We start from the raw sequence: 12,735 nt of genomic DNA on the forward strand, positions 1-12,735 counted from the left end.
TGACGTGTCTGGTCTGTAGCGTCCTGGACCGATGGCCGCTGCTGCTCCTTCGCTGATCCAGCCCCCAGTGGACGAAACAGCGCGCCTTGGGCCTTTGTTGGGCGCCTTTGGGTCGAACGACTTACCCCGCCTCTGCCGCGCACCACCTCATCGTTCGATGCTGTTCCCTCGCTCCTCTGCGTTCCCAAGTCCAGCTGAGCGGTATCTTGCGCTGGAAAAAGATGGATTATAGTTGAGGCTGGTTAGCGACGAGACTGTCGTGAGAGCTGTGGAAAGATGGAGCACGCGCTGGAGCGTGAGTGAAACATGCGGATGGCCGCTGTAGTTGGGCGTGGGCTGGGCTGGGTGTAATCCCAGGTCAGAACATTGCCACGCTGCTGGGGAGCCTGTAGTACGGCGCCGTTGAAATCGAATCTTCTCAGCGTGGAACTGCCCCGAGAAGCATCATGTCGTACAATGAGCACTAGACAACTTGGAAACTGGATCTTGCTCTAGTTCCACGTGCTCGTGAAGATTGACTATTTCTGGTAGATCAACAAGGACGACAGAGCATAGGAAAAGGCTAGAAACGTCCTTCAAAGTCCCAACTTTCATACAATTCGGGCATCCATTAGTATGCATTGGAGCTCATGTTGACGTTGCTGCCATTTGTCGAGCTTAGCTGGACGATTTGCTGTAGGTTGGAGTTGATCTTGCACTCCGTACACCATATACCAATGATACAGGTGCTCCTGTGTAACACATGGACATAGACCTCAGCACTTCTAGGTATTGACACGACATTAACTGCCAAAGTTGGATACAGATACCCATCAGTACCATGCCGGATGGTTGACAAAATAATGTATATGCGTGTGAAATAGTCAGGTCGATACCACTCATTGTATTGAACTCTTACGTGGTACTGGAGCAATCTCCCTACCTACAGCAACGGCATGTGTCAGATGCTGTCAGCTCTTCTTACAGAGCATTAATGGCTCTGTGCCAGCAGATGTGCGCACTTTCTACCTGTCCTAGTGCATGCATCGATGCATGCACAGCAGCGACAGCTGTGTCTCTCATCAGAATGGCGATGACGTCGATATATCTGTTTGGGATCTGGCTTCATCGTCTCTTAGTCAACTCGGCTCATCGAGGTTGTAATGAGTGTGACAATGCCACCATCGCTGCCTCCACTTAGATTCGTGGAGAGTATCAGTATTGTACGTCGATATGAAAAGTGTGCTATGCTGTGCTATATGCAGGTATTCCGGCAATTATCACGTCTAACAAGTACCGACCTCCCAGTACGATGAACACCAAGGAATACACGTACCTATGAAGAAAGAAGTGACAAGCTCTTAGAATGAAATGTTCCAGCTACTAGAGGTACATAGATACACCCATATTCAACAGCTTGAGGCGCCTTTGTGCCTAGTTTTATTCACGGTGGTGAATAAATATTGATATCAGAAATATGTAGCACGCTCTCATCAATCTTTTGGCGGGGGCATGAAGCTGTGCAGTGGCATCACGCGGTAGGTCATCGGAGTCAGCCTTACTTAGTACATGTACCAAGAACCCTTGATCACTCTTACACTGGGCACAGAAACAGGTTGCTGTACATACAGTACGAGTACATACATGGCCACGCAAAGTGCCCGATTCACGTCATTTCGCCTCTGCAGATCTGCTCTGCCTGGATAATCGTGACATACGAGCACTCTTCCAAACCAACTTGCGACCTGTGCGACGCGTTGTCGCATTAAAAACAAAGTATCGAGTAACCTTACCGACCCTGGCCGAAATAGCGTCTGCCACAAGCGTCTCGCCCGTATACCCGCCCTCTGCGCGCCGACGCCACCAAGCCCGAGGTATCTTGATTTCTTGATCCCCCACCAAGGCGTCCCAGTCCAAGCCCGCCGGCATTGTTTATGCCTTGTTGCCCCTCGCGGCATGAAACGGCGCCGGCATGGCCATCCCAGAGCTAATCTGCGGAAGAGGAGCTGTTTGGTTGGACCTCTGGACCGATGCCAAGACTCCTGACGACAGCTGATGCGGCTGCCGATTGGTGTGAGATGAGGCGGATTACTGGATGCTAGCATGACCTTGTGCTCCGTCCAAATGCCCCTCCTAATGCTCCGTTATGCCCCTCTCCTCTCTCCATTTTCTCCTGTGCCATCTCTTCAGCAATCCACTGGTTCTACCTACGCTTCCTCTTCCTCCTCTTCTCTTCTATTTCTACGTTCGTTGCCAAGAGAACTTGGGTATTGGCCAAGTCCCACGATCTATCCTATCCTATCCCATCCTATCCCGACAGCGACGGGCTCGCTATAGCATCGCTCAAATATTGACGATCCAAGCTATTGCCAGCAAAGCGCGCCACCATGATCGACTTTAGAGCGCCTGGCTTCCTTTTGGGGCTGGTGCTCCTTGTTTGCTTGGTCCAGCCGGCAGCTGCTTTCGGAGCTGGCAACATTGCGTCTGTTTCCAAGGTCGAGGGCCAAAACTGTACGTTCAGCTCTACCCTGTTTCTCCATATCGCTAACTCGCAATTCCACAGGGCGACACGGTGACATCGAAGATGCGTTATTAACCCTGGCCATGGCCCATGCCATCAAGGGCGGCAGGAAGTTCAACAAGCGGACCGTTTCACGAGTTTACTTTGGCAACTGGCTGCGCGACTACTCCCAGGCCATCGACGTGGGCACCGTCAAGATGGTCTCTGCCGAGGCTATTCGACTTCTCCTCTGCGTTCTTGGCTTCATGTCCTTTGGCTATGGCTCTGGCGAGTTTGAGGTTACGGCCGAGCGTCTCGGATGCTACCGCCCCGAAGATCACATTGACAACCCCAAGGGCTATGGAGAAGGTGTCGACGCCCGAGACTATGACCCCCGCCTGAGAGGTCCCATCGACGAGGAGGTCGAGCTTGCCGTCGATCCGGAAACTGGAATGAAAAACTACATTGCCAACGAGCGAGCTGGTATCATGACGTCCGCTAAACATGTGCGGAATCTCTTTGGTCGATGCATCGAGCTTGGTCGCCAGTACAAGCAATCTGGAGAAAAGCCAGAGCTCTACGAAGCCCTCCGATTGATGGGAACTGGTCTCCACTGTTTGGAAGGTAAATTATAGATCCCCTTTCAAATCGTCTGCTTTGATTTAGTAGACCGTGGCACCATGAATGCTTATGACAGCTCCCTTTGACTTGTTCGAAAAACAGCTTCTAACCTCAACTTGTTGAATAGACTTTTTCGCTCACAGCAACTACATTGAGCTTGCACTCATTGAAATGGGAGAGCGTGGAATCTTCCCCCACGTTGGCCGCAATACTCAGATTGAGCTGCAAGGCGCTCGTGGCTCCGTCTATCCTATCGTGACGGGCACATTTGGAGGTGTCGACTTCCTCCACTCCGTCACCGGAGAAGGTATGTGCTGATTATGTCTTGCATCTTGGACAGTACCCTCAAACTAACGCTTGCGCGTAGTGTCGGATAAGTTGACTCAAAATGAAATTGACGAGCTCGAGGGAGCACTCAACGAAGGCAAGACCGGCGACACGAGCATGCTCCAGTCCCTTCTCAGCAACCTCCCCCCTGGAATCATTGGAGGCAACCAAGGAGACAAGATCAACGAGCTTCAGTCCAATGCGTCTGCCGCCCAGGAAGAAACCGTCCCAGTCTCTCCCAAGGATCCCGAAGAATTCACCGTCTACATCAAGAATATCTTTCGACAGATTATGCCCGTCATTGAATTCCACGATAGCATTATGAAGAGCATCAGCGGTGCGATTGAGAACATCCCTATCCTTCCCAAGATTATTGAACAGCTGGAGGAGCAGCTTTCCATTTTCGTCTTTTCCATCATGGCACCTTTCATTGTTCCATTGATCCACCAGATCAAGAACGAACTTCAAACCGGATCCTCAGAAATCATCGAGAGCAGCAAGAAGGAGCAGCACATCGTTTTTGACGATGACTACTCTTCTGATCCTACTCATTCAATGCTCTCCAAGGACCATTTCTCCAACGTAAGTGCAGCATAAAGATACTAAGATTCGGCTTCCTAAGCTAAACGATGGTGTAGATTCTCAACGAGATTGCCGGTCGAACTGCCGCCAGGATGCTCCACTGGGTTGTGCCACAAATCATGGAAGCCATTGATGACGATTCAGTTGATATCGACCGCTTGCTGGAACGCATTGTAAACGGTGTCATGCACCACCCCGCCCAGCGTGATATGGGCTATGATGGTGTTGCCGAGGCGCGACAGCTCATCTTTAACTCTGTCCAAGAGTGGTGGCGTGATATGGGTGAGGACCAACAGGAGGACTATCGTCGCAAGCTCTCTCCACAGGGAATTCTCAACGGTGAAAACCACAAGGAGGGTGTCCACGATACCGGCCACGGCTGCTCGGGTAAGTTGAAGATGCGCAAGGAGTTTGGCGAGCCTCAGGGCGTCGAGGACCAGATTGCTGGCGCCGCCGCAACCGCCATCTTCTCCGGCGCTACCGGTGCCCTATCTGGGTTTGTTTCCCAGAATACCGGCGTCGACATTCCCTTTACCCAGCAACAGCAGTCAGGCGGAGACGATGGCGGCATCGGTGGCCTCATCAGTGGCATGGCCGGTAGCCTCCTGGGAGGGGCCTTTGAGCAAGGCTCGACCCAGAGAGAAACTAGTTACGAGACTGGGGAGGACGGCTCCTATACGCAACGCCAACGGGAGTATGGCCAGGAGGGAGATCGATATGGCCAAGCTGAATACAGCCAAACTTATCGCCCCGACGGTGGACGCGAAACCTCGTATCAACGCTCCGAGCAGCAGGAGTCATACGGCAACAGAGGCTATGGAGAGTCCAGCTACGAGGAGAGACGAGAGACTCACGAGAGCTCCTATGAATCGTATGAACAGCGCACCGAGCGAAATGAGTACCGTTCCACCGAGGACAGCTACGGCGGTGGTTACGAGCAGAGAAGAAGCGACAGCAGGGGGTCTGATGATAACCGTAAGAAGCACAGCCACGAGCACCATCACCATCACCATCACCATCACCATCATCATAGTCATAGTCGTGGGTCTGACGATGAATCAGGGAGAGGATATAGCCGCCGAGACGATGACGAAGACAACAGCTATGAGCGCCGTGAAGAATCTAGCTACGAACGCCGCGAAGAGGGCGGCTACGGCAACAGTGGTTACGGACGCCGGGACGAGGATAGCTACGGCGGCGAGTATGGATCTCGTGAGGAGGGTGGTTATGGCGGGCGACGCCACCACCGTGATGACGATGACGAGGCCGACGATTCTGAGTACAGATCCCGCGACCGAGGCGGCAACAGCGGCGGCTACAGGTTTTAGAAAAGGTTCATCAAGTCATTGTGGGGTTACTGAAGCCTTTTGGGAGACGAAGGTGACTTGTTGATGTGTTGGTAGGCAAAAGCACAACGTCCTAGCAGGGACTTAGATAGTGATACTATATACCTATTCCTTGAAAGAAGGACACACTAACCGATTGAGCGTGATTAATGAAATACTTGTAAATGAAGAACAACACTGTTGTAGCAATAGGCTAGCTGTAATGGACAATGGAGCATATTGGTAGTTGAAGCTCGGTATTACGGCCTGAAGAAGACTTCATGATGGCGAGTAACAGAGCCTGTATTGCCAGGTCTGGTTAGCGATTTGTAATAGAGAACTACATGTAGAAACTAGCAGTGCTTGTAATAGCGAAATCTACTCTGTAAAACCGCTTGGTTAACAAAGCAGGGATCATTTCTGAACATGGCAATCCAGCATCGCTATCCACTGCCATCGTGTCGGGAGGAGTTGGAATCTCAACGCCTGAAAGCCGATGTAACACAAGATACCCCATATTAAAAACTCATGGGGCAAATAAGAAGAGGGGGAAAATGCCATTGATTGGGGGCCAATATCGAAAATTGGAGTTGTTGCACAGGAGTATGGGAGAAGGAAGCAATTCCGCTTTAGAATGTCGGTGCCTGGACAAGTTGTGTGATGGCAAAGGATTGCATGTGCAGAGAGTACATGTATGTATGTGTGTGTGTGTGTGTTAGTATGGGGGTACCTGGCGTGGGTTGGAAACACTACGCGCCAAGCACGATAAAAGACGTTTTGAAAGTGGACTGATTTTTTGGGAGAGTGTGTGTAGTATGACGAGACACAACAACGTGTCAATGGAGATGCGCGTTGTGTGTATCATGTTAGTTGCTGTGGAGAGTCTGGCCGCACCGCTCTGGTGTCTTGATCCTTACTTGATCTGCAACAATGGCCGGCTCGACTATCGGGCATCTTCATCACAAGCGAAAGACAAGAGAATTCAGCTTTGTAGGTAGGTCTGAAGAAGGATTAAGGAACAGGCTGGACATTTCATCTCTCTTTTTTTTTGCTAGCTCCACATGTCCCTTTAGAAGGCATGCGCGTATGTTCTAGTTGCTTCGCTTGGACGAGAGATTGGGGAGAGCTAAATGTAGTCGAGATGGCATCAAATCTCAGAGAACGGAGCCCCCTGCTTCAACGGCATACTCGTACTTGGCGTCACCTCTGCGTGCTTCAGGTAATTATTCGTATTGGGCGTCATGTGTGTGTGTGTGTGTCTCCCCCCTGACTTATACCTGTACATGCACTATGTCGTAGTCTTGGCTTTCGTTCTCGGGGAGAATTCGTTTACGGACGGGTTAACGGACGGGAAATTCCGCAGCCATGATTGTATTCTGGTGTTTTTACTGTAGATCTAGGCTACTTTCCATGGATACTATATTTCGCACCTATAAACGACTCGAGTTATAGGCGCTTTCTAAGGAGGAGCCCGGCAGCGCATTGCCGGGCTGTGGAGGGGGCTAGCAGTAGTCGAATCAATAGTTGCGAGTTTGTAGGGAATTTGGAAAGATGATGCGAAGTTGCTGTGACCTGGAACTCTAAAGGAGGCGACCCAACTGAAGGATCAAGTACATATACTCTGTAGTAATAATTGCGATATATCACCTGAGCGTACATATGCGGACAGTAATCAGAACATGTCGAATCGAACAGCGTCAGTGAGCACTATAGCAGGACCCATCCAAGTCGGTGTATGCCGGCACACCCGTACATACCAGGCAGTACCTTTCCATACATGTACCTATGGATACGACGGCATATAAAACATTAGACCTACGTGATAGTATTGATCGTGTGTGATGGTGTAGTAGGAGATGATGGGTGCGGGGCATCAAAGTGATTTGTTTCGCGGTTACGAGACAAAAAGGCAAATGACGGCGTTAACAGGAGGAACCTTCGGATGGTGTACAAGGGTGCAGTCTATTTCAGCGATTTGCCGTAGGTCCTTGGCTTGGACGTTTGCAACTGCTCTCGAGGTTAGTATCCGATACCTATCCGTGTAAAGCTGCATCTTCCACGTTACTGTGGATGCCATCAAAACAACACACTTCAACGGGAACAAACGCGCGCAAGGGCATGGGGGCCAAATGGCACGGCACGGCTTGTGTCCAGAGCTGCTCGGCAGACAAAGCTCAAGCCTTCCAATCCCTCTCGCCACCCGATTCGCCGACGTCTGGTACTGTAAGTCGGGAGCGCGAAGCTGCGGCGCTTCTTCTCACTGCATGAGCTGTATGCAGGGCAGGATATTATTAGTAGTAGATGCGAAAAGGTATACTATCCTGCTGTGCTTGGCCGCTACGTGGACAGTCGTACGGGGCGCCGTATTACAACACAACACGAGACGTTCCGGGCGTTCTGTATCTATCGAGAGTGATAAGCGTAGACGGTGACAAAAACAAGAACTCGTCGCTCGCTGGCATCCAGGCCGAAGGGCTCGGGTTGATGTCAAGGCGAGATCCGTCGATCCGACATGGTGGAGGGTGGGAAAAGACAACCATTTACCGGCACTCTCGCAACTCGCACACGTGCAATACCCACCTCGGGACGGGATACATGGCATTTGCTCGAGATCTGCTTTGCGCTCGCGTTTTGCTCTTTTTCCATGTTGAAAAGATGGAACTGCCGGCTCGGGGCTAGAACAAAGAGACGATATACCCACCAGAGCGGTTATTAGGAGCGCGCAAGCTGACAAAAGATCCATAGGTACTTATTTTACAGTCATGGATATTGAGGAAACGTAACGACGGCAGAAGTTCTGCTAACATACCTGGCAGAATTCAACTCCGGCCCCCCCTCAGTGTCATATTGCCCGCAGCCTCGATCGCTCCATGCGTTCACCAGCTGTTGTCGGTCTATTGAGATTGAGCCGCCAGCGCCCGTCCAGGATTAGCGCCTGGATGAATGAGGGAGCCTCCGAATTAGACATGTCAGAAGACTATGGAGGTAGACAACTGCAAGTTACGTGGGGTTTCTGGAAGGTTTGGAGTTGGGACTTTGGGGATTTGCGGTGGCAGTACTCCGTAGGTTGATAAGCGAGGGTCTGGGTACATATTGAAGGTATAAGATTGAGCTCGGCGTTCGGAGTGAGGGGCCATTTTCAATGTTCCTTGCGTGGTCGCTTGCTTTGATGTGACTATACTTACTATGAAAAGATGAGGCATAAGCAGAATTGGGTAGTAGTAGTAGCGATTATAGATTTGTTTATGGCAGGTGCATGTATGTATATTACGTTGATCAGACATGGATGTATTGATGCTGGTGAGTGACCAAAGCTTGAGTGTGTTAAGCTTGTATGGATGGATGGATGGATGGATCACCGGCTACGGATAGGATAACCTCGATACAAACCACTGATCTAATTCGTCGACGTACCTCGACACCTTTATCAGCTCTAGCACGAGGGAAACCCTTGACCAATTAATTACGCACGCAGTCATGGGGAATGCAGCAACTCCAACGTGTGCTGGGGTAGCGGCAGATGGCAAGATAGATGGATAGGCTGCCAGGATGATGGCCCTCTGCAGCCTCCGATCGCCAAACCGCTTGGCGTTTTCTCCATGTAGGTACGAGTAAGGAAGAGGCATTTGAAGAGAACTTGGTTGTGCACAAGTACGAGGAAATAGTGTCTTGCTCATGTGTCAACGGAGTCTTGATTCCATCCATCTTGCACTAACCCTCTACTCTACTCTACTCTACTCTACTCGTACTGTTTGTAATCATTCAATGACATCAATCCATTGGATCCTCTTTAGCTTCTGCAGCAGCAGCAAGGTACTGTTCCTTGGCAACACGCTACAGTACATGTACGATATACGCAAGGTTCTGGTGCCTTATCTCGCGCGGCTGTGCCAGTCACTGCAACTTGTCAACGTCAAGCCCCCCGAGACGCCCGATTCGACTCTTCTGACTCGCTCGGAAGCGGCAGCGGCAGCCCATCCGCCTTTTCTGCAGCCCGGGGCCTTGATTCGCCCGCTGGTTTTCTTTTGGACTGCACTGTGCCTGATTCCCGGGTGCATGTACCCTTCCCGGTGTAATCAGCGGCAGAGGGTACCGCGATCCCCAATGACAGCTGGAGTTGCAGCTCCTGATCCAGCACTGTCCGGCAACCACCAACGCCCACCGGCCCTCTCACAGCCCAGACACGCTCACACCAGCTCCACGCCTCCATATCGTCCTGGCTTCCGACTTACCGTCCAGCCGCCCCGCCTTGGCCTCCACCGGCCTGTTTTTCAGGCGTGTCGACGGAGCTGCTAGGTAGCGGTACGAGCGGGCTGGCCTTGGTAGCGAACCGCTGTGGCTGTTTAGTGGCTGCCTCACGTTGCTAGCGGGCTTCTCTCCGCTGAAAGGGCCAGCACGGAGTCCGGAATTGCTGCACCGGCGTCCATTCGTACTCCGTTCCAGCGCCCATCAATCCAATCCACCATGTACCCCGTACCAGCACCAGTACCTGTACCTGTACCTGTGCTTTTGCCCACCGCAACCGCACCGCAACTGCAGCACTACAGCACTACATTACAGCACCAGCACCAGCCAAAAACCTCGCCCGCCATCCCTGCTTAGCACCGCCGTCTGTCTGGTGCTCTCTTTTTTTTTTCCTCATCAATCCTGATCTCGACTCAACCTGTGGCCCCCCCTAGGCCAATTTGCGTCCTTGCAAACCACGTCGTTGCTCGACCTTTGGCTGCCCACCGCGCTGCTTCGAGCCTCTCTTTCGTCCTTCATCCTTCCGTCCTTCGTCTCCCCTCCCGCCGCCGTCGCCGTCGCCCGTGGACCATGACTGCCGCCTCCCGATTCGCCCTCAACATGTGTTAGAATGTGTGAGTTCTGCCTTCTGTCGGCCAAGATTACCCCTACGTGACCCCAGTCTTGGCGGCCGGCAACTGACGTCTCACAGCGCTCTCCGAGGTTCGAAATGTCGTGTATGTCCTCCAAGGCACGAGATGCCTTTCTCATGCCTCTCTCTGCTCCCCTTTGGCCGTCGCCGTCGCCTGCCGACTCAACTGGCCTCGTCGCCGCTGTCGTTGTTGCTGCTGCCGTCGCCTGTTTGCTTGCCATTGGCCTTGTTTCGCTTTGTTCTCCGCTCCATTTCCCCGATGCCATCTTCAGCCATACGATACGCCCGCGGTCCCACCATCTGTCACCACCACTGCTTTGCTTTGTTGCTCTCACTGCCGCATCGCTGTTCCCTCTCACCAGTCGCCCTCTTCTCTTCTTCGCCTTCTACTCTCCCCTCTGCTGCTGCCGCGTATGCATCACCTACTGACTCTCTGCTGCCAGGCTTCTCTTCAGTAATCCGGTCTGGGGTGGTGCCACCACCGTGCCCACCACCATCATCAGAAACATTACCGCGCTCTCCGTGCGTTGCGCCCGCTCCCCTGTTCCTCCAGATTCTCTGCCGCCATGGCCAAGCACCGCTGACAGTGTCGGACCGCGTAGAGTCAGATAGCATACGAGGAGCGCATCGACAGCAACATCACCACCTTGACCACCACCAATGCCGATACCCTCAATGGAGTCATCCAAGGTCTTTTATACGTTCCCGACATTGCTCGGATGCCGTCTTGTGATGCCCAGCAGTACGACTTCATCCCCAGAAATGTCACTCGCCGCGCCAACCTCCCCCCTACCAACTACAACCTCATCGCCCTTGCTCCTTGGTTTAGCATAGACTGCACCGAGGCCTACCTCGCCGCCGCCCGCGCCGACCCCATCCGCGCCTTCATCTTCTACAAGCCAAACAACTCCTCCAACAAGCCCCAGGATGTCTACTCACCCGTCTGGAACCTCGACGATGACGGCGCCTGGAGGAAGCAAAACCAGTATCCCGTCTTTGCCGTCTCGGGACTCGAGGGTCAAAAAATGATGACTCAGCTCAGCCTCTACTCAGGAACCGTCAACCAGATCCCCCATGGCTCAGAGATATCGCAGCTGTATGGGCCCAACCCGAAGGACTATGTTCGGATATGGACCGAGTTGAATATGAAGAATCCCACCAACATCCCGGCTCTGTGGATATTCTTCCTCATCGTCATCGGCGCCTTGCTCGCCATCATCGGTGGCATCTCACTCACCATGCACCTCATACAGAGGCGTCGCCGCATATCGTTGAAACGTCGTGTCATGTCTGGCGAGGTTGATCTCGAGGCCATGGGTATTAAGAGGCTCACCGTCCCGACGACCTTTGTTCAGGGGTTTCCGCTTTTCACTTACAACCAAGACCCAGACGCACCCAGTGGCCCGCCGACTCCCTCTTCTCCGGGTATGCGTGGTACATCTCGTTCTGGAAACCCCTCAAGGAGAACCCACCGACACGACCGGAATGCTCCCAGCGACATCGTATCTCCCAGTGAGCACAGCGTCCGCAGCACACGAAGCGTTCGGAGTAAAAGGTCAAGTATAACAGGGTCCGATACCACCGCCACAAACTTCCAACCGAAATGCCACATTTGTCTCGACCGCTTCGAACATCGCGTCACCATCATCAAAGAACTGCCCTGCGGTCACATCTTCCATCCCGATTGTATAGACGAATTCCTGCTCGAAAATAGCTCACTATGTCCAATGTGCAAGCATTGCATGTTACCCCCCGGCTACTGCCCTCCCATTACCAACGGAATGGTCCGCCGTGAACGGGCCCTGCGGAAATTACGAGGAAGGATAGATTTGGATTACTCGTCCATAGAATCTGGCGAGACCAAACTCAGAGGCTGGGGAAGGAAAATCTTCAGTTCGGGCAGTCATGCGACTTCCCCTGACGTTCCCTTGACTCCCGTCAAGACCAGCAAACAGGGTAGAGATGCCAATGCCAAGAAGACGCCGACGTCTTCCGGACAAACTGTCACAGATACGGAAGCCATCAGAGAAATACCCTCGACAACGCCGTCTGGGACAACGATTATGGACATATCCGAATCCGAAGACGATTCCATCAGAGAGACAACACCAGCGGCGATACCCGCGGCGCCGCAGACTCCGGCGCCGACGACTCCAGCGCCCACAACACGCGCCAAGCGCAAGCCCCAGCCTCGTGCCTTGAGGCTGCTACCTACGGCTACCGAAGGTGTTGAGCTGGTAGTGACACATCCCGCAGGGGGCCACAGTCCATCGTCGTTTGCTCGCGAGCGCATGCGAGAGATTGCGAGCCAGAACGCGCCATTTGACGATCCTGACCTGAAGCGTCCCAAATGTGAGTTGAACATTTCCCCATTTCCTCCCAAGACCTTGATTAAACCCCTGACTAACTATGGTATCCAAGGGCGTCGTGTTGTTTCGAGCGTATTTCCCGGATTCGTGTAGCCTGCGCCTCTTTGATTCTCACTTCTTGATGACACCGTTTTTTTTTTTACTTTAAGGAATAGC

The 12,735-nt window shown here is 52.6% G+C and overlaps 2 protein-coding genes across 2 annotated transcripts; both read left to right on the forward strand.

The window, feature by feature from the left end:
• Positions 1-2,366: 2,366 nt before the first annotated feature.
• Positions 2,367-5,337, forward strand: Triagg1_874 (uncharacterized protein; the record flags this gene model as incomplete). The annotated part of the gene is made up of 5 exons (XM_062902206.1): positions 2,367-2,490; positions 2,543-3,103; positions 3,228-3,407; positions 3,468-4,009; positions 4,066-5,337. 5 exons carry the CDS (start codon positions 2,367-2,369, stop codon positions 5,335-5,337), a joined length of 2,679 nt encoding a protein of 892 aa, XP_062760098.1.
• A 4,951-nt stretch (positions 5,338-10,288) lies between these two features.
• On the forward strand, positions 10,289-12,672 carry Triagg1_875 (uncharacterized protein; the record flags this gene model as incomplete). The annotated part of the gene is made up of 3 exons (XM_062902217.1): positions 10,289-10,621; positions 10,813-12,562; positions 12,632-12,672. The coding sequence occupies 3 exons, from the start codon at positions 10,289-10,291 to the stop codon at positions 12,670-12,672; spliced, it is 2,124 nt and encodes a 707-aa protein (XP_062760099.1).
• Positions 12,673-12,735: the final 63 nt, after the last annotated feature.

Source organism: Trichoderma aggressivum, assembly GCF_033847375.1.
Source record: "Trichoderma aggressivum f. europaeum strain CBS 100526 chromosome Unknown scaffold_002, whole genome shotgun sequence".
Lineage (NCBI taxonomy): Eukaryota > Fungi > Ascomycota > Sordariomycetes > Hypocreales > Hypocreaceae > Trichoderma > Trichoderma aggressivum.